Raw genomic sequence first — 22873 nt, forward strand, 5'->3', positions numbered from 1 at the left:
TTTTCCCTATAAGAACAGAAAATACAAGCCAGAGTAGGCTATTCAGCACCATGAGCCTGATCTGCCATTCATATGATCATGGCTGTCTTGTAGCTCAGTACCCTGTTCCCACTTTCTCCCCCTTACCATCTGATCTCTTTAAACCTAAGAACTATATCTAACTCCTTGAAAACATTCAATATTTGGCCTCAAAAAGTTTTAAAACCTGGAAGCCTGGATGAATAGAACAAAGAACAAAAAAAATTACAGCACAGTAACAGGCCCTTCGGCCCTCCAAGCCTGCGCCGATCAAGATCCTCTGTCTAACCTGTCATCTATTTTCTAAGGGTCTGTGTCCATTTTCTCCCTGCCCATCCATGTACCTGTCCCAATATATCTTAAAAGACGCTAACGTGTCTGTGTCTACCACCTCCACTGGCAACGCGTTCCAGGCACCCACCACCCCCTGTGTAAAGAACTTTCCATGCATATCTCCCTTAAACTTTCCTCCTCTCACTTTGAACTCATGACCCCGAGTAATTGAGTCCCCCACTCTGGGAAAAAGCTTTTTGCTATCCATCCTGTCTATACCCCTCATGATTTTGTAGACCTCAATCAGGTCACCCCTCAATCTCCATCTTTCTAATGAAAATAATCCTAATCTACTCAACCTCTCTTCATAGCTAGCACCCTCCATACCAGGCAACATCCTGGTGAACCTCCTCTGCACCCTCTTCAAAGCATCCACATCCTTTTTGTAATGTGGCGACCAGAACTGTACACAGTACTCCAAATGTGGCCGAACCAAAGTCCTATACAACTGCAACATGACCTGCCAACTCTTGTACTCAATACCCTGTCCGATGAAGGAAAGCATGCCATATGCTTTCTTGACCACCCAAATGACCTACGTTGTCACCTTCAGGAAACAATGGACCTAAACACCCAGATCTCTCTGTTCATCAATTTTCCCTAGGACTTTTCCATTTACTGTATAGTTTGCCCTTGAATTTGATCGTCCAAAATGCATCACCTCGCATTTGCCGGGGTTGAACTCCATCTGCCATTTATCTGCCCAACTCTCCAGTCTATCTATATTCTGCTTTAATCTCTGACAGTCCCCTTCACTATCTGCAACTCCACCAATCTTAGTGTCATCTGCAAACTTGCTGATCAGACCACCTACTCCTTCCTCCAAATAATTTACATATATCACAAACAACAGTGGTCCCAGCACAGATCCCTGTGGAACACCACTGGTATTGCTTACAGACATTACAGATCTAAGTGTTTTGCAAGAAATGACCAAACTATGAAATAGGCGGTTAATGGTTGATATGAAAAGATACACCATTGGCACTGATGTGATACAATGGAGAGGGAGTTTATAGAAATGTGCCCTGTTGATGATCATCGTAATTATGAAAATATGAATGTTACTGTCAGATATGACTCCCTACCTACTTTTCACGAATAAAGAATAGACTATTCTGGAAATATTTGGCTATAATGATGCCAAACATGATGAAGGGGAATGCTTGTGCTTGTGGTGTGTTTTGTCATTTTGAACTATTTAAACTGAAATTTACCATTTTTATTTGAAGTTTAATTGTCTGTTAATTAATATTTAATTTACATTAGTTCCCATTCACATTAAAGTACAAAATGTGATATCTTGCTGGTAAGTTTTCACTAGGGGGTCATTCATTAAGTTTGGTTATTTTGGTTTATGGTCTCTCCTCAGAGATTATAACAAAATTATCCTACCATGTTAAAAGTGATACCTAAGTATAAATTCTTGGTAGTGATTGTCAGAGGGATGAGAGAAGCGAATGGAGCTAGAGATGATGGGAGGATTGAGAATGGAGAGATTGTAGAGATTTGAGAGGAGGAACTAAAGGGGGAAGCGGCGAGTGCAGGAGTGAGAAAAGTATCAAAGATTGGGAGGGAATAAAGGAAGACTGAAGACATAGGGGAGGGGAACATAGATATGGGAAATAGAAGCACAGTGCCAAAATGGAGGTGAGCAAAAGAGGGTGAGATAGGGAACATGAAAAAATATATCATTAAATTGGAAAGGGTGTTGAGAAGATTTACAAGAGTATTACCGGGACCAGAGGATTTGAATTATCAGGAGAGGCTAGGCTCAAACTTTTTTTCCCTGAGTGAGGGAGTTTAAGGGATGACATTAAAGAAGTTTATAAAATCACATGGGACATAGATAGGATGAACAGCAAAGGTCTTTTCCCTAGGGCAGGGAAATTCAAAACTAGAGCGCATAAGTTTAAAGTGAGAGGGGAACGATTTAAAAAGGACCTGATGGGCAACTTTTTCACACAGAGGGTAGTGCATGTCGGGAAATGAACTGCCACAGAAAATTGTGGATGTCGTTACAGTTGCAAATAGGATAGATTTAACGGAAAATGGGCCAAACATGGGCAAGTAGGGTTAGTTTGATTTGGGAAACCTGGTTGGGTATGGATGCAGTGGACCTAAAGGTTTGTTTCTGCGCTGTGTGACTCTATGGCTATATAACCACCACCACTCTCTAGAAGGAAGAAATCTCTCCTCATCTCAGTTCTAAAAAGCCTACCCAATATCCTTACACTGTGACCAAAGAGACGCACAGTATTTCAAGCTGGTGTTTAATCAAAGAACTCCACAGCTTCTGCAGGGCACAGCAGTAAAAGTGTAATATTCTTCAGCATAACAAAAGTGTGGAGCTGGATGAACACAGCAGGCCAAGCAGCATCTCAGGAGCACAAAAGCTGACGTTTCGGGCCGGGTCGACGCCTAAAACATCAGCTTTTGTGCTCCTGAGATGCTGCTTGGCCTGCTGTGTTCGTCCAGCCTCACACTTTATTATCACGGATTCTCCAGCATCTGCAGTTCCCATTATCTCTGATCACAATATTCTTCAGCATTACATTTTCAGCAAATCCGTTCTCGACATATATCACAATAAAACAACACAATGTTCTTCTCAATGTAAAGTTTACTTGTGAATGTTAGATACGGTAAATATGTCAAAGGGGAAATGATCCTGGTGACTTCCAAAATCTAAAAGGTTATCACATTGCAACGTACTGTACAGGGAAAACAGACAACCCAGCGCACTGTCAGTGGAATAAAAACCCACAGAACGAAAGATCTACCTACCGGGAATAAGATTGTTAAACAATAAACTTACTTTCCTCTTGGGAATGTCTTAAACTCAAGGGAACGAGAAAGATAGAAAAAAAATCCCTTTAACTCTCCAGAGAAAAGGGGGCTGGGTTTTCCTAATTGTCCAGAGTGGAAGGGTTACTACCCTGGAATAAGGATCCATGGGGAGGGGGGTGGGGTGGGTTGATATCCGACTCCTCTTCCTTTCATTATCCATTGTGCCTTTGGGTGGGGGGGCGGGGGGAGGGAAGAGAGCGAGGGGGATGGGTTAGCTAGTCCCTGGTCCCACACACACATAAACCGGCTTCTCTACTACCCTCCCATCAGAACCCCTCGGGGGTGGGGGCGGAGTGGGGGCTTCTAGGGCGAGACAAAGGCTGAGGAGGCTCATTGGTTGGGCGACTGCTCCAATGGCAAAAGAGGAGGAGGAGGGGGGTTGTGGGAGTCGGTATCTGCATTGTGCTGGATGAGAAGGCGGTGTGGTAGAACGGGGAGCGAGTTTTTATTACAGCAGCAGCAGCGAGAGCGAGCGAGCGAGTGCGCGCGAGAGCGAGAGAGAGGCGGATTGGAACGTTGGCCCTGGAGCCGGCCCGCGCGCGCGAGCGAGCGAGCGACAGACAGACCAGAGAGAGAGGCAGACGCAGCTCTCGAGCATTAACGGTCGGGCCGCAGTTGCAGGACCCAGCGCGCTCTCTCTCTCTCTCTCCCCATCTCGTCCCCTCGCAAGAATGGCTCACTTCAACCGAGGTCCCGCGTACGGGCTCACCGCCGAAGTGAGGAACAAGGTAATGGGGGACGTGCGACTTCTTAACTTCGCCGATGATCGATCCAAACGCTTCCACCTCCCCCCCCCCATCCCCAAAATCTTTCACCGCCACTTTTTGTTTTGATTTTCAACCTCGGTGCAAACGCGATCTCTCCTGCAACTTTTGCGTGTGTGTTCGCGACGCAGAAAACAAACATAATTTTTATTCTCTTTCGTTCTCCCGTCCTACCTATCTGTCTCTCTCTCACGCACACACACACACACACACACACATAGAAGATACAGTCGCTGGTGGCGAAAAAAAAATAACGGTCGATTGAAGTGTTTTTGCATTTCTACATGTTTTTCGTTGTGGATTTAACGAAAGTAAAGGGCCGCTCGTCGTGTTTCTTTTGTTTTGTTTGTTCGTTGCGAGTGTTAAAAGTCGGTTCACAATTGCTGGGGGAAGGAAGGGTCTCTTCCATTTGCAGCTCCATTGTCTGAAGTCGCTGGGGCTCTTTGATGTTTTCGCAGCAAATTCCTTGGGGAGCGCAGAGCAAAATTCGTCGACGTGACTTTAGTCCCATTTTTTTAAAAAATCGCCTCCCTTATTCAGCAAAAGCAGAGGGAAGAGTCGAGAGGGCGAAAGAGCGAGCTGTGAAGTCACTAAACAAGCTTGACGAAGAATGGGTTGTGTGATTGTGTTTCTTTTTGTTTTCGGTGCTGAGTTTTGATTTTAGAGCTGTGCCTTGGTACAGTGCACTTGCTCTTTTTTGTCAATCAAAAGGAATTCCGCGACTACTTAAGTCCGAAGCTATTAAATGTCAGCGTTTCGCTGAAGTCTGGTTCGCACCGTTTGTGTTTTTAATCGTGGCACAGTTAAATGAGAATTCGATGCACTAATCGGTAAACGTGAGAATTCAGATCTATCATCTACTCTTTGGCATGTCTAATTTGACACGGATCACACACAAATCTGGCAATAAGGACCAAGCAGGCTGTAATAGGGGATCACATACTCTGCAGCTAGTACTCTACTCATTTTTGCAAGTTGCCTACTGATAAGCATTTTGCTTATCAGCTGACTTTTAAGGAACGTGGGCAATGGGTAAATCACAGTAAATGATTTCAGAATAAAAATCTCTCCCTGTTTTAACTTATCTTAGATACGTTGACTTTTTTTGAGTCGCGGCAGCTAGCAGAGCATCTAACGAGTACATGGCTCCCAGCGAGTAAGCTTCTCAGCCATCATGCGAAGCAGGTCCATGGTGTCTGTTCAATTCATCCCATTGCTTCTGTACTCACTTTTGTTATTGAGTGGAACGTGAATGGACTTTTCTATTCGTGTATGTGATGTGCAGTGGCACTGAACAATCTATATTCTGAAGGAAGCAGAAGATTCTGGAAGTCCTGTTAATATCAAGATGCATATCATCCAGAGCAAATTGCCTTATAAGGACTTGAGAGAAATCAAAAAGGTTTGGCATGCAGGCACCTTGTTCAGTCTCTCATCTAGCAAGATCAGTCGTATCTTACAGTCAGAATCAATGAAATTGTAATGGGGAACCCAGATATGGCAGTCCAATTTAATGCAGGAAAGAATGGCCATAAATAACATCTCAGAATGTTGGGATGCCAGGGTCCAGAGAGAGGGAGGAACTTGAGGAAATCGGTGAGAGTAGTAAAATTGGCATGAAAATTTGATTAATTCCTCAGCCTCCTGTAGTTAGGTTGTAGAATGCTTCAGGAGGTGTCTTTGGAAATAGTGGATGTATAGGTGATTGGTCATCTTTTGAGTGAGCAGATGACGCGTAACATGGATAAATGTGAGGTTATCTACTTTTGGTAACAAGAACAAGAAGGCACATTATTATTTGCATGGTGATACATTGGAAAAAAGAGATGGTGCAACAAGACTTAGGTGACCTTCTAAACCAATCATGGAAAATAAACATGCAAGTAGTGAAGAAAGCAAATGGTACGTTGGCCTTCATAGTGAGAACGTTTGAGAACAAGAGAGAGAGAATGTCTTGTTGCAGTTGAGCATGTGCGACCACACCTTGACTATTCTGTGTAGTTTTGGTTTCATCATCATAGGATGGATGTTTTTGGCTATGGAGAGTATATAACAAAGATTTACTATATTGATTGCTGGGATGGCAGAACTGATGTATGATAGGATGCTAAATTAGTTAGGACAAATTCAATGGCAGTTTGAAGAATGCGGCAGGATCTTGTAGAATTTCATAGGTTTTTAACAGGACTAGACAGCGTGAATGCAGTAAGGAAGTTCCTGATGACCAGGGAGTCGAGGACCATAGGCCACATCCTAAGAAAATGCCATTTAGGACTGAGGAGAAATATTTCAACCCATCTGTAGTGGGCTTGTGGAATTCTCTGCCACAGAATGATTTCAAGAAGGTTTAGATATGGTTCTTGGGTCTCAGGGTTTAAAGATATTAGCAAGAAAGGTACTCAGTTTGAAGATCTGCCATAGCAAAATTGAATATCAGAACAGGCACAAAGGCCCGAATTAAGTAGTCCTATTTTCTATGTCTGTGTTTCTAATCTGCATTATTACTGTGCAGTTTTCCAAAGATCTGTCCTAAATTTACTTCCTTCACTATTATCCTACCAGCTAGGTGACCTAGAATACATAGTACTGCAGGATCACTTTCTCTGTCATTCATATTTTTACATATGCAAGAGCGTTCCGACATGATGTGCAGAAAATTCTTTCCAAATGCAGAGTTCTTGATTTATGAGGCTTGTACTTACTAATGCAATCTCATGCAGGGGTGTACTTCTAAAAGTCACTGTCCAAACAATTCATATTCTTACAGCTCCTATGTATTGTCCTGCATTGTGTTCCAACTTGAGTACAAATTGACGTGTGAACAGGCTCCGTAACAGACCTTTTTGCAACTTGAGTCTACCTGTGCATGAATTCTTTCTTTCCTTCTCTGAACCAAACTATTTTTGAGGACCCTCCCCACATGACTGGAAACGTGTCCTTTAAAGATCAACACTTTGCCCATCTTTGCAAAGTACTGCTTCATCTCCAACCTCCTTTTTTCCACAGAGATTTTGAATGTTGTTTCCTCCCTTCCTTTCTCAGATATCCTGTTTAAATCTTCAAATCAGTTCTGTCATCATTGTAAATTACATACTGCGTGACTGACATAGGTAAATTATTCCAGAGGAAACACTGAAATCTGTTGATTGAGCTTTTTACCAAATCTCCAGGATTTTATTTTGTTTATATATATGGTTTTCACTAATTAGGACTTGGTTGAGCTTTCAATTTTGGTTTCGTTACTGCATTGTTTTTGCATTTCCTGTCGTTGCATGTTTGCAATTTAAAACATGAGGTTTGCAGAATTCACCCCAATGGGGCAAACTGTATTTCTAGCTTTCAAAGATAGGGTTTAAGAGGCAGTTTCCATGCAAAATTCTCTACCATTTGTTTTGTCAGATGTTACTGATGTAATAGCATTATTTGCCTGAGTTAATGCAGCTGCTGTCTTCAGCCAGTTTAGAAATGTCTTCCCACATGTCCGGCAATGTAGAAAGATCTGTTGTGAAGCGTAGGTGGAAAATTTGCTTGTAGGCCTTTTCGTAACTTGTGTTTCTTGAGCTATATTGTGTGAAGAGTGCAGAGAAAATAAGGTAGTTGTTATGCCAAAATTACAGTAAGCTTCAAACTTCTATTTAGAATTTGAGCACTGATTAAAGCATTTACTTTCCAGTTGACAGAAACTGGTCTTCTGAGTTTGTGTTCTGCGTATTGAAAATGTTCTCAGGGTTTTAATAATTATACTTATAACCTGACATAAAAAGACAAGGTGCAACAAGGTGTAGAGCTGGATGAACACAGCAGGCCAAGCAGCATTAGGAAAGCGGGAAGGCTGATATTTCAGGCCTAGACTCTCTTCTTCAGAAATTCTGCTCCTCTGATGCTGCTTGGCCTGCTGTGTTCATCCAGCTCTACACCTTGTTATCTTGGATTCTCCAGCATCTGCAGCTCCTGCTATCTCGTAAAAAGACAAGGTTTTCTTGTTATTTGTAATCTCTTGATAGAATGGAGTGGGTGAAACTTTGAAGAGTGCTCTCCTACTTACCAAGTTGCTGATTATTAAATTGTACAGAACAATGGTTTCATGCATAATGGCAGTTATTTGCTGATAACAGCTATCATATCCATTCTAGACTCAAGTGTCTAAATGAACTTTACACCAAAGTAGAAAAATATGTACTCTGTTTAAACTCTGTCATTATCCAGTGTGTTACACCTTAAGGATATAGTGAAAAATACTAAATGACACTGAGTTGCTGAAGAACAAACTGACCTTGTGTTTAGTTTTTTCTTTTGATTCTGAACTTAATGGATAAAGTAAAATACTTAAATTGGCTTTTAAATGAATAAGTTTGAACTAAAAATTGCTTTTTCTACCCTCAACAGGTATGTTTTTTGTTTGCTTGTACTTTAGAGGATGGTAGCATTGTGATAATCTTGCTGGACCAGTACTCCTGAATTGTATATTTTGGAGACATCAGTGCACATCGACCATGGCAGCCAGGAGCATTTAAATTTGATTTACAAATCTGGAATAAAATGCTAGTCTCATTAATAGTATGAAACTAAGACTGATTTGTCTTTTAAAAACCCATATGGCTCTCAAATGTCCTTTTTTAGGGAATGAAATCTACAGTCCTTACCTAGTTAAGTTGACATGTAATCCACTGCAAAGTAGTTGACTTTTACCAGCTGTGTTGAAATGGCTCAGTAAATGACTCAATTCAAGAAGTTCTGAGAAAGGGTCACCGCATCTGAAACGGTAACTCTGAAATTTTCTTCAAATGCTGCCAGACCTGCTGAGCTTTTCCAGCAACTTCTGTTCCTGTTCCTGTTCCTGTTCCTGATTTAACAGGAACAGTTTGACAGTTTGGGAATTTTTAACTCCCAAAAAATGTTGGCTTCACGTTGGTTGCCAGCACTTGACTATCAGGTGAAACATCCAGTTTGTGGTACGTTGAGCAGCAATGTTGATACAGATTAATTTCCTTGTTAAATGTTAGTATTTCCAACTAAGGCATATTATCTGACTGCACATGTATCATCTGCAAGTTGGTGTCAATGCCAATGTTTTCCCCCCTTCTGCTCTGTTTGCATCCTGAAGTGGTGCTGAAAGGTTTTGCAGTCCTTTGGCCAGTTGGGTTGTTGACTGAGTTGGACTAAGTACTGAGTGATAATGGGAACTGCAGATGCTGGAGAATCCGAGATAATAAAATGTGAGGCTGGATGAACACAGCAGGCCCAGCAGCATCTCAGGAGCACAAAAGCTGACGTTTCGGACCTAGACCCTTCATCAGAGAGGGGGATGGGGTGAGGGTTCTGGAATAAATAGGGAGAGAGGGGGAGGCGGACCAAAGATGGAGAGAAAAGAAGATAGGTGGAGAGAGTATAGGTAGGGAGGGGATAGGTCTGTCCAGGGAAGACGGATAAGTCAAGGAGGTGGGATGAGGTTAGTAGGTAGGAGATGGAGATGCGGCTTGGGATGGGAGGAAGGGATGGGTGAGAGGAAGAACAGGTTAGGGAGGCAGAGACAGGTTGGACTGGTTTTGGGATGCAGTGGGTGGAGGGGAAGAGCTGGGCTGGTTGTGTGGTGCAGTGGAGGGAGGGGACGAACTGGGCAGGTTTAGGGATGCGGTGGGGGAAGGGGAGATTTTGAAGCTGGTGAAGTCCACATTGATACCATTAGGCTGCAGGGTTCCCAAGCGGAATATGAGTTGCTGTTCCTGCAACCTTCGGGTGACATCATTGTGGCACTGCAGGAGGCCCATGATGGACATGTCATCTAAAGAATGGGAGGGGGAGTGGAAATGGTTTGCGACTGGGAGGTGCAGTTGTTTGTTGCGAACCGAGTGGAGGTGTTCTGCAAAGCGGTCCCCAAGCCTCCGCTTGGTTCCCCCAATGTAGAGGAAGCCACACCGGGTACAGTGGATGCAGTATACCACATTGGCAGATGTGCAGGTGAACCTCTGCTTAATGTGGAAAGTCATCTTGGGGCCTGCGATAGGGGTGAGGGAGGAGGTGTGGGGGCATGTGTAGCATTTCCTGCGGTTGCAGGGGAAGGTGCCGGGTGTGGCGGGGTTGGAGGGCAGTGTGGAGCGAACAAGGGAGTGGTGTGGGGGCAAGTGTAGCATTCTTCTGTTTGCCTCCCCCCCCTCCCTATTTATTTCAGAATCCCCTTTTTTCCCCCCTCCTCCATTTCTGAAGAAGGGTCTAGAACCGAAACGTCAGCTTTCCTCCTCCTCTAATGCTGCTTTCCCTGCTGTGTTCATCCAACTCTGCCCCTTGTTGTCTCAGATTCTCCAGCGTCTGCAGTTTCTACTGTCCCTGCAACAGTGTGTTCTGATTTGCAATCTTAAGTAAAATTGCTTTTTTCCCGTCTTGGTATTAACTTAGGAAGCAGAGGTATTAACATGAAAATTGGAGTGTATTACTTGGAGAGTGTCAACTTGTGTCTGTGGGGAGAAACCATTCCTTGTGAAAAGATCAAGAATGGAAGTGCACCAGATTTGAAGTGATTAGCAATAGATGCAAATGTGATGTGAGAAAGTCATTAGGGTGTGGAATACACTGCCTCAAAGTGTGGTGATGGCTGTTTCAGTCGATGCATTGAGAGGTTATTCGATGTTTCTATGATAATATGAGAGACCCGGGGATAACGCAGGAGAATCTCATAAAGTCATGATGTTCTTTTGGAGAGCTGGTGTAGGCTGATAGCTGAACGGCCTCCTTCTGCACTTTATCCCTTCTGTGAGTTTTTTTTTTGTAACTTTGAATTCTTAGAATTCATAATGTGTATAGTTGGGGATAGGTTAGCTCAAGTTGACTGAGTGGATGGTTTGTAATGCAGAGTGACACCAAAGATTAAGCTCAGTTACTGCGCTGGCTGAGGTTACCCGGAAGGATTCTTCTCAACTTTCCCCAACAGTGTGGTGAGTCTGTAGTTAGCATAGACCAGCATTTGGCCCATGTCCCTCTAACCCCTTCCTATTAATGTATCCATCCAGATGCCTTGTCAATTTTGTACCAGCTGCCTCCTCCACCTCAAGCAGCTCATTCCATACATGCAGCACTCCTTCTCAGAGAGCTATGGACTTAATCCTAAGATCTCTCTGTACATCAGTGTTGATCAGGGCCCTGCCATTAGTTGTATTCTTTTTCTTAATATTTGATCTCCCAAAGTGCAGCACCTCACATTTACCTGGATTAAACCCTCATTTGCCATTTGTATGCCCCATATCTGCAACTGATCTATATGCTGCTGAATGCTTTGACAACCTTCTACAATATCCACAACTCCACCGATCTTTGTATCATCTACAAACCTACTAACCCACCTATTTACTTTTTTATCCAATTCATTTACATATATTACAAATAAGCAGAGGTCCCAGTACGGATTCCTGTGGAACACCACTAGTCGTAGATCTTCAACCAGAAAAACGCCCTTCCACCACTACCTTCTGGCTTCTGTGGGCAAGCCAATTCTGAATCTGAGCAGCCAAGTCACCATGGACCCCATCCTAATCTTCTGGATGAACCTACCATGCGAGATCTTGTTGAAAGCCTTTCTAGAATCCATGTAGACAACATCCACTGCTCCACCTCCTCAAAATTCAATCCAGTTAGGAAGGTATAGCCTGTCCGCACAAGGCCATGCTTTTGCAAATGTGTGTAAATCCTATCCCTAAGAATATATACTAATAGCTTCCCACTTGAATGCTGTATTCTGAAAGTGACCTAACCAATACCATGTGACATCCCAACTCCTATACTCAATGCACTGACTAAGAAAAATAAGCATACCAAATGCCTCCTATCCTATCTACTTGCAACTGCACTTTTTAAGGAATTCTGAACTTGCACCCCAAGGTCTCTTTGTTCAACAACACTCTCCAGGACCTTACCATTAAGTGTATAAGCCCTGACCTGATTTGCCTTTTCAAAATGCAGCACCTCACATTTATCTAAATTAAACTCTGTCTGCCACGACAGCCCATTTGCCCATGAGTCCCATTGTACTCTTGAGGTAGCCTTTTTCACCATCCACCACACCACCAATTTTGGTGTCATCTGCAAACTTACTAACCATGCCTCCTATATTCACATCTAAATCATTTATATAAATGACAAAAAGCAGTAGACCCAGTATCAATCCTTGCGTCACACCACTGGCTGCAGGCCTCTAGCCCAAAAGCAACCCACCACCACCACCCCCATCTCCTGCCTTTGAGCCAATTTTCTATCAAAATGGCTACCTCTCCCAGTATTCGATGTAATGTAGCCTTGCTAACCAGTCTGTTGTGCAGAATCTTGTTGAAAGCCTTGCTGAAGTCCATATAGACAATGATCACCTCTCTGCCTTTGTCAACCTTTGTCACTTATTTAGAAAAATTCAAACAATTTAGTAAGACATGATTTCACATGCACAAAGCCATGTTGACTACCTCTAACCAGTCCTTTCCAAATTCACGTAAATACAATCCCTGAGAATCCCCTCCAACAACTTTCCCACCGATGACATCACAATCACTGGTCTGTAGTTCCCTGGCTTTTCCTTATCACCTTTCTTACATAATGGCACCACTCCAGTCTTCTGGCATCTCACCTGTGGCTCCCGATATTACAAATATCTCAGCAAGAGGCCCAGCAATCACTTCTCTATTGTTGGAGATGGGTGTCTTGCTACATTTTGACATGTGGCATTGAATCTTACACTTAAACTGTGCTTGTTTTCTCTCCATACCAGTTTCATCTTTTTGGTCTAATGAGCCATTCTGAAAATCTCTAGAAAAGATTTCACTATAGTAATAAAAATGCCACAAATGATGTAAGGAATGTATTTGAAGTTAGTGACGGTACTAAACTAAATCTCTATGCTGCCATGAGAAGAATGTAGATTTTCCAGAATGTTCTGCCATCAGCAGGTTGGAAGAATATCATACAGCAGATTGAATTGCAGATGTTGTTAACAGACATTTTATTCTCTTGATTTTCTGCACCACCCAAGTAATGTTGTCTGTGGAAATAGTATGTTGCAACTAAAAAATGAAAAACAAAGCTTTTAACTTTTTTTAAAACTGTGCAGTTGGTGCTAGAAGTTCAGAAACCTGTTGGTTGAAACAAAACCTAAAAATACCACTGCAGTTAGTAGAGAGGAAAGACAATACTGGCTCCTGTAGTGAAATTAAATCAGCTAATTAAAATGGTGATAATGTTTTCTTGGTAAACCGCTTATCCTTGCTGTAAATTGCAAATATCAGTTGTTAACAATATTCAGCGCAGGAATTTAATTTTCATTATTCTAGAGGGGCTTTACATTAGAAATGAATTCTTGGCATATAGTTGTTTTGAAGTTAGGAAAACTGAGTGATCACAATTTTTTTTATCTTGATGACCAAAGACTCTCTTTTTTGCATTAATTGAACTAGCATCCTAACTTTATTGGTCATCTTTATAGTTCATATAATAAAAGAAAGTTGAACATGCAGGGAACACTTATTATTGAAGTATGCAGTATTTGACACAGTTTGACTGGCTGGCGTTGAAGTTAAATTGAGAGATGAAAACCAGATGCCACACTAAATTTCTTCCTACCAAGACAGTTACTTGTGCTTTTCAAAAAAAAATTCTGATAAATTGAATCAGGCTAAAAACCTAATCAGAAAATAAAAGTAGTTGATGAATGAAATTTTGATTCTGGATCTGTTGGACTGTAGATTATAAGTCACCACAAATTGAAATTTACAAACCCCTTAGTATTTAGTGCTTCCTAAGACCATTTGGTCTGTTGAACCTGCTCCAACAATCATTATGATCAAGGATGGATAGATAAGGTGAATAGCAAAGGTCTTTTCCCTAGGGTAGCGGAGTTCAAAACTAGAGGGGATAAGTTTAAGTTGAGAGGGCAAGATTTAAAAGGGACGAGTTGCATCTTTCCCACACAGTACTGTGTATATGGAATGACCTGCTAGAGGGAAGTGGTGGATGCAGGTACAGTTGCAGCATTTAAGAGTTTTTAAGGTAGGTTTGTGGATTTGAAGAGTTTAGAGGGATATGGGTCACATGCTGGCAGATGGGATTAGTTTAGTTTGGGAAAGTAGGTTGGCATGGAAGAATTGAACCAAAGGGACTGTTTCTGTGCTGTATGACACTGACTGTATGGCTAGCCTGATTGCCTCATTTAGCCCACTTCCCCAGTTCTCCATTATCCTCCGTTATGTAGAGTTGCTATCTACTCAGCTAACAGAAGCTGTCACTTTTTTTAGGCTGGGCCTTCTCTTGAGATTATCATATTTCCAGATGGGTTTCTTATGAGGATATTGTCATCTTTTCTCAAAGGATCACTGTGCACCATTGTTTATCTATTTGCTGTGTTTCAAGAGGTACAGATAAAGCTCTCCAGCTGCAAGTCACTATATGTAACATATTTATACCATGAAAAGTACAAACCAAACATACAGTATATTTGACGTCTTCAGGATGCTTTTGAGAACATTTGTATAGTGTTTCTATTGTATAGTTGTGATAGAGTTCCAAGTAGAGCAGTTGCATTCAGAGTGTAGTGACAAAAGTATGCATGTATCTTGCCTGATGATCTGATGTTCAGTGATTAGTGCCTCCATTCTGAACTTGGATTGGAAAGAATAAGCTGTGGGATTTTCTTGCCACTCAATTCAGAGTCTTGAAGCATTGCTGGTTTCACTTCACTGGCTTTATCATAAGGTGCCTGCTGAAGCTTGGCCGAGTCTGTGAAGCATGTATGAATTGAGGGAATGCTGGCCGTGGCCTGAGGCTTGTCTGTGAGGTCCTGGACTACCAAATGGAAGGATATGGGGAAAATCTGGGAGATTGGCACTTGGTAATGATTCTCATTTGAAGAACTGGTACATGGGCTAAATGGCCGCCTTCTGTGCTGTAACAATTCTGTGATTCAATGAAATGTGCTCTTCAGTCAGCCAAGTCAGAGCTGAGCTGGCACATTGGAGCCAAAATGAATTTTGTCCTGTGTCTGCCTTCATAGAGAGGGAGCTGAGAAGATGTGTAAAATGGTCCATGATTTCCCTGATCTTGCCTTTTGATCTTGATTGAAGTGGGAGGTAGGTAGGATATGGGCAGCACGGTGGCTCAGTGGTTAGCACTGCAGCCTCACAGTGCCAGGGACCCGGGTTCGATTCCAGCCTTGGGCGACTGTGCAAATTCCACACAGACATTCTCCCCGTGTCTGCGTGGGTTTTCTCCAGGTGCTCCGGTTTCCTCCCACAGTCCAAAGATGTGCAGGCTGGGTGGATCAGCCATGCTAAATTGCCTGTAGTGTTCAGGGTGTGTGGATTATGGGGGGATGGGTCTGAGTGGGATGCTTCAAGGGGTGGCGTGGACTTGTTAGGCCAAAGGGCCAGTTTCCACACTGTAGGGAATCTAATCTAATATGTGTAGGAGGTGTGGTAGCTGGTTGGAAATAAATACTTAGCATTCTGCATCTTAGTTAAAAGCCTGTTTTCTCAATTGCTTTGTAGATGAGTCAACAGTAACTTGGAGTTCTGTTTCAGAGTGAGCACATGTACAAGTATCATCTGTCCCCTGGACCTATATGCACAAAATTTAGTTTCAGAGATAGTAGGAACTGCAGATGCTGGAGATCTGAGATAACATTTTCTGAAGAAGGGTCTAGGTCCGATATCAGAGATAATGGGAACTGCAGATGCTGGAGATTCCAAGATAATAAAATGTGAGGCTGGATGAACACAGCAGGCCAAGCAGCATCTCAGGAGCACAAAAGCTGACGTTTCGGGCCTAGACCCTTCATCAGAGAGCCACAAAAGCTGACGTTTCGGGCCTAGACCCCTCTCTGATGAAGGGTCTAGGCCCGAAACGTCAGCTTTTGTGCTCCTGAGATGCTGCTTGGCCTGCTGTGTTCATCCAGCCTCACATTTTATTATCTAGGTCCGATATGTCAGCTTTTCTGCTCCTATGATGCTGCTTGGCCTGCTGTGTTTATCCAGTTTTACACCTTTGTAATCTCCTTTACACAAAATTAGTGAAATGGGCTTTGGAACAAAGGCATCTTGAATTCAATAGTTCCCCGCAGATTATCCGCTGGTGCTCTGTGAACTGCTGGAAAGGCACAGAAGAAAACAGACGAGAGTTGATGCAAAGTTGACACTGAAGTCACACTGCAGTTTGCGTACTGAGTGCAATTTTTAAGGCATCCATGATTATACAAGTAATAGGATAAAATAAATTAACCAAGGCATGTAAAGTTGTTGCTTAATTCATTGGCATTTTCAGCATTTTTCTGTGAAATCTTGGAATTTTCAGTCACCATCTAGTCTCACTCCTAAGATTGCAGGTTCTAATCCTTCACATTCTGATAACAGCAGCAACAAAATTACCTGACCCATAATTATGAATGAAGTTTTTCTGTGTCTGAAGTTTAGTTTTCCTTCCTAATCCTCTTTTTGACTCTCTCCCTTTGTGTCTGTCTCTCCAGAGCTCAATATTATTGACCACGAAGACTTCTTTCAACACTCCTGCTGTCTTGTGCCTTCTGAAAATGCTCTGGCTTTGTTCTGTTCCATCTTATCTTTATCATGGAACAAGCAACATTGCCCCATCTTGCCTTGCAGCACTCTTCTGTAGAGTTTCCTAGGGATTCAACCTGAACTCATCTTCCTCTAATCACGTAATGTCACTTGGTTGTAGACTTGACCTGTACTTTCACATACACTATGTGCTGTTGAAAACTCCAGTTTTTAATCCTCTTCAACGTGGCATCTAGCTGCTGCCTAGTATGAAGCTGTGGAGAAGTCACGAACCTAACGCGGTGAAAAGCAAAGCAATTGTCTACAGCCCCTGCTACAAGGTCTGTTTTCTTTTTACTATTGAGTGGAATTGTTGGAGGATGATGGTTCTCACGTACCACCCTACCAACCTCCAAATCCAACCCATCATCCTCCGATACTTCCGCCATCTGCAATCCGTCCCCACCACCAAAGACATTTTTCTCTCCTCACCCTTAACTGCTTTCCAGAGGGACTACTCTCTGTGACTCCCTCGTCTGCTCGACACTCCCGTCCGGCCCCACCACACCCGGCACTTCCTTTCCTGCAACTGCAGGAAGTGCTACATCTGCCCCTACATCCCACCCCCATCCCAGGCCCCAAGAAGACATTCCACATCAAGCAAATGTTCACCTGCGCAACTGCTAATGTGGTATACTGCCTCCGTTGTTCCTGTTGTGGCCTCCTTTACATTGGGGAAAACATGCGGAGGCTTGGGGACCACTTTGCGGAATACCTATCCTCAGTTCGCACTAAACAACTGTACCTCCCAGTTGTGAGCCATTTCAACTACCCCCTCCCATTCCTCAGATGATATGACCATCCTGGGCCTCTTGCAGTCCCAAAACAATGCCGCCAGAAGGTTGCAGGAGCAGCACCCCCGTATTCCATTTGGGAACCCTGCAGCCCAGTGGTATGGGTGTAGACTTCACAAGCTTCAAAATCTCTGCTCCCACTAACGCATCTCAAAACCAGCCCAGATTGTCCCTGCCTCCCTAGCCTGTCCTTCCTCCCACCCACCCCCTCTTCCCACTTCAAGCCTGCCCCCTTGACCTGTCCAACCTCCCTGGACCAACCTATTCCCTCCCTAACTCCCCATCTACGCTCACCTTTACTGGCTCCATCCCCACCTCTTCGACCTGTCTGTCTCCTGTCTACCTATATTCTCCTCTATCTGTCTTCTACCCACCAACCCCTCTTTCCCTATTTATTTTAGAACCCCCTTCCCCTCCCCCATTTCTAAAGAAGGGCCTAGGCCCAAAATGTCAGGTTTTCTGCTCCTCTGCTGCTTTGCCTGCTGTGTTCATCCAGCTGTACACCTTTGTTATCTCAAAGTTAAAGCATACTTGACAATTCGGCAATTCTGCTCCATTTCTTTCCTGTTGTAACGTTTTTCCATGCGATCTTTCAACATTTAAGTAGGCACTGGTTTAAATTTATGCCGAAAATAGCACCACTCAAAATGCAGGATTCTCTCACTGCTGCACTGAAGTGCTAGCATAGATTATGTGCTGAAGTCCTTGAACCATAATTCATTTTTTCATTGCTACTCATTTTTTACAAAGCTCTCCAAGCATGGATTGAGAAGTGTGGTGCTTGATAGTTATGTTTTTCCATTACGGTTTTAATGACAGATGTGTTTATTAATAAACTTTGCATCAAAGTCTAAAGCACCTTGAAATATTTTGTATATATTAATGTGTTTATGTAAATGCAAATTGGTGTAATCTGAACTAATGAACAAGGAGCAGGAGCAGGCCAATCAGCCCCTCAATCCTGCCCTGCTTTTAATAAATTCATGGCTCACATAATTGTCATGTCATCCACATTTTTTCCTACCCTGCTAAAATTTCACCCTCTTCCTGAACAAGGATTTGTCTACCGCTGCCTTTATTATAAAAAGGCTCAAGGACTCTCTTCCTGGGGAGAAAAATCCTTGGAAACAAGCTTCACGTAACCTCTGTTTTAAAATGGGCAAATCCTGATTACTCCATTTCCACCTCTCTGCTCCTTCACTTAAAGCTATATACATCTTTGCGTAGCTTCCTTGATGTTCTCTTCATGTCTTAGTTTCTTACCTGACCTTGTTGCCAACCTGTATATGGCAACAATACCTTCTTTAGCTTCACCTTCATGTAAATGTTAAACAGTTGAAGTCCCAGCACTGTTTACATCTTGCAAGCCTGAGAAAGAGCTGTTCATGCTTACTGACTCCTTTCTGTTAGCAAGTCAGTGCTCTGACCATGTCAATAAGCTGCTTCCAACACTGAGCTTTTACTTTTCACAACAAGTATGATGTGACATCTTTTCAAATGTCTTTTTGACAAATATATACACCATTTCCCTTTAATCCACAGTACACTGTAACCTCAAAGAACTCGAATAGATTTCCCCCTCTCAAAACTATATTGACTTTGTCTAATTATCAAGTGCTGAGCTGTAATTTCTTAAATAGCTTCTAATGTTTCTCCTGTGATAGATGTTAAGCTAACTGGTCTGAAGTCTTCGGCTTTTCATATCCCTTTTTGAACTGGTGTTATTTTTACTGTCTAGGATTCTAATGAGGTGGTTTCGGAATCAAGACCTTTATATGAAGTCCACCTTGGACCTCGTCGGTCGACAATTCCAGTGTCAGCTCTCGTGATTTATGATTTTCCTGAGTTCATTCCTCTATTCCATTTCCTGATTTTGTTGGTGTTTTCTGGCATTTAACTTGTATCGTTGATCGTGAAAGCTGATGCAAAATACCTGTTCAGTTCATCTACCATTTCACGCTATCTATAGGACCAATGCTCATTTTAGTAATCATAGAATCCCTACAGTATGGAAACAGGCTCTTTGGCTCAATAAGGCAATACCAGCCCTCAGAGCATCCCACCCAGATCCATCCCCTTATAACCTACCTAATCTACACACCCGTGAACACTACGGACAATTTAACATGGCCAGTTCACCTAGCCATGTGTGTTTGGACTGTGAGAGGAAACAAGAGCACTCTGAGGAAACACAAGCAGACACAGGCATAATGTACATACTCTGCACAGACAGTTGCCCAAGGGTAGAATCGAACCCAGTTTCCTTGCGTGCTGAGGCAACAGTGCTGACCACTGAACCACTGTGTCGCCCAAGTTCTTTCTTGTGTTTTTAAGTAGTTTGCTCATGTTCTGGCTTTGTCTCTTTTTTTGGATCAGTTTCACAGCACAGAAAGAGGCCCCTCACTCCATTGAGGTTGTAATGTTTTGGTCATTCTTTGCTGTTTTGTTATATTCTGTCCAATTTCTGATCTGCCACCTGTCTTTGTTCCATTAGATGAGTTTGATTTCATCCCTAACATTTCTAGTTAACCACAGAGCAGATCCATTTTCGGGAATTTTTTTCTTCTATTTGGAATGTATCAGTGCTGTGTGTTCTGAAATGACCTGTTCTTCAATTTGCTAATTTTTAGTTTAGCCAGCTTTCATTTCATATCTGGAAACACTTTTAAAGGAAAGGTCCCAGATCCAGTCCTGTCTCCCTCAAATTGTAAAATTCCATTGGATTGTGGTTACTGTCGCCTAGTAACTAGCTGATGAAATAATTCATTAAATTTGTTTTAATGAACGGTACCAATTCTTGTATAGTCTACTCACGGGAATATTGTTCTTCGAAGCTATCCTGAAAACAGTCCATAAACTCCTGTTTCGTTTCTCCATTTGACATTTTTTAGGTAATATCTAGAAATTACATGCAGTGCTTTGTGACTTAAACTACATATGCTAGTTTCCTGTGTTGTCATCTTGCTTCATAAATGTCAAAAAAAAATATTTAAAATGTGCCTGAATTCAGTTGTTCCCATGATCAGCCAATTAGTTGTTTACCTCTAGCTCAAATCAATTTGTAATAAAGTACAGAAACTTGGTTTGCACGTTCTCTTAACTTGGATCTGAAAGGATATGTAACTGGGGAAATTTCATGTTCTCTTTCAGAACTTTCACTTTTGTGATGGGAATAGCAGGGCTTGATTTCCAGTGCATTGCCATAGTAAGTCATTATAAAGATAAAGTGCATAGAGAATTTCTTTCCTTCTCCAGATCACTCATTTGGTTCTGTTTCTTTGACCAAATTAAACAAAATATCATACACAAATGAAAACTTCAGCAACTGCCTGATGCAGGAGCATGAATCCTCTGAATAATATTGCGTATCAGTTTCTTCTGTCAAAGGAAATTAATATTGCTTTTGTGATGCCTACCTTAAGAAAGCATCGAAAGTTTTTTTTTAATCATGCTCTGTCTCACCCTGTCTGTCAGCTGCATGATAAAGTAAACATTTTTGTGGAAATTGTCAAAGAAGAAATCAGCCAGACTGAATATATGGTTAGAGTAGACCATTATTCACAGCCTAAAAATTAGTCTTTAATTTCTGCATATTCCCCATGCAAAGAGACTATCAATAGTAGTAGATGTTTTAACAAGAGCATTCTTAATTTCTTTCCTTAACTGTCTTCCAAAAATGTTTTAAAAATTAACTTTAAAGATATTATATAAGCTATTCCAAATCTCCAGTACTCCCTGTAGTTTTGTGCTGTAACAACTGATATCTCCCAAGTCACCAACAGCTACACAAAGTAAATAACGAGAATGTATTATGTAATATGATAATTACATTATATGGAGATTTACCAGCCAGATTTCGAATCAGTGATATAGAAGATAAAGACGGATACTCAGTGGCATTTTTACCCTGTATGAACATTCTGATGGTGCGTTAAGATAGATACCAAAGTAAATTACTGAACTAATCCAAGTTTATTTTTTATTCATTTATGAGTTGATAGCATTGCTGACCAGCCAGCACTTTTTGCCAAACTCTAACTGTCTAGAGGGCAGTTAAAAGTCAACCACATTGCTGTGGGTCTGGAGTCACATGTAGGCCAGACCAGGTAAGGATGGCAGTTTCTTTCCCGAAAAGAGCCAAGTGGATTTTTCCTGACAATTTATTAATGGATTCATTGGTCACCATTAGATTCTTTAATTCCAGATATTTTATTGGATTCAAATTCCACCATCTGCCATGGCAGGATTCAAACCCAGATCCCTAGAACATTATCTGGGTCTCTGGATTAACAGTCCAGCGAAAATACCACTAGATCATTGCCTCCCTTGAGACTCTGTCATAAGTTTACTTCAATCTTGACTGATATTCATATTATAGCCCAGGTACTGTGCTGTACTTTATCATTCTGAAAAGTTTGTTCTGCAACAGTGTGCTTCATAACATGAAAGGCTTTGAAAATTCAGCTTCCTCGGTCCTATTACTCAGCACACAAGCTCTGTATGTTAAGGTTGTACCGGACGTTGGTGAGACGTCCTTTTGGAGTTCTATGTACAGTTCTGGTTGCCCTGCAATAGGAATGATATTATTAAATTGGAGATGGTTCAGAAAAGATTATCAGGATGTGGCCAGGACTAGAGAATTTGAGTTACAAAGATAGGCTGCGACTTTTTTCATAGGAGTAGAGGAGGCTGAGGGGTGACCTTGCAAAAGCTTCCCAAATCATGACGTGCTTCGATAAGGTGAATAACAAAGATCTTTTCCTGAGTGAGTTCAAAACTAGGAGGCATATATTTAAGATGAGAGGAGATGATTTTACAAAAGACCTGAGGGACAACTTTTTCCACACACAGGGTATGTGGAATGAACTGTAAGAGGAAGTTTTTATGGAGGTACAGTTAAAACATTTTCAGAGGCATTTGAATAGGTACCTGAATTGGAACAATTTAGAGGAGCATGGGCCAAATGCAGGCAAGTGGGACTGACTTAGTTTAGGTAGCTTGGTCAGCAGACATGAGTTGGATCGAAAGGTCTGTTTCCATGCTTTTTGACTGTGCCAGTTGGGATTTTGTGGTTACACTTGTTTAACATGCCCACATTCCAACTTCTTCAGTGCATTGGATTATTGGATAAGTTTCGTTTCCCACAGTTAACAGTCGCTTTGTCAGGAATGTTACGGCAACTAATCTAGTGTTAGTGCTGAGATTTTTGAAAAGTACAGTTGGCTTGTATTATGGTTCTGCCTCTGAGGGTGAGAACAGCACATGTACACCTTTTGTAATTTGTGCTTCACAGTTTGATTTGAAGTAGATAAAAGTTAATAGACATGCAAGGCCAAGTGGAGTTCACATTGATGGACTGCATTTGGAGGGTTTCCCATATTTGCTTTTTGAGTGTTCCAACTTCTAATGGACCAGATCAGCCTCTAACCTAAAGGTTAGCAGAAATTCTGGACTATTCAATTCCAATTATTCTGTAATGACTAATGACTTCTCCAGCTCATCACAAACAAACAATTCTGTTACCCCATTGTGAATT

The 22873-nt window shown here is 42.1% G+C and overlaps 1 protein-coding gene across 1 annotated transcript in view; it reads left to right on the forward strand.

Moving 5' to 3' along the window:
- The first annotated feature begins 3608 nt into the window (after window positions 1-3608).
- cnn3a (calponin 3, acidic a) overlaps window positions 3609-22873 on the forward strand; it is a 93921-nt gene continuing 74656 nt past the window's right edge. Inside the window, exon 1 of the mRNA XM_048539758.2 lies at window positions 3609-3929. Within this exon, the coding sequence (XP_048395715.1) occupies window positions 3873-3929 (57 nt within the window). The 5' untranslated portion in view covers window positions 3609-3872. The remainder of the gene's footprint in view (window positions 3930-22873) is intronic.

This window comes from Stegostoma tigrinum, chromosome 8, assembly GCF_030684315.1.
Source record: "Stegostoma tigrinum isolate sSteTig4 chromosome 8, sSteTig4.hap1, whole genome shotgun sequence".
Classification (NCBI taxonomy): domain Eukaryota; kingdom Metazoa; phylum Chordata; class Chondrichthyes; order Orectolobiformes; family Stegostomatidae; genus Stegostoma; species Stegostoma tigrinum.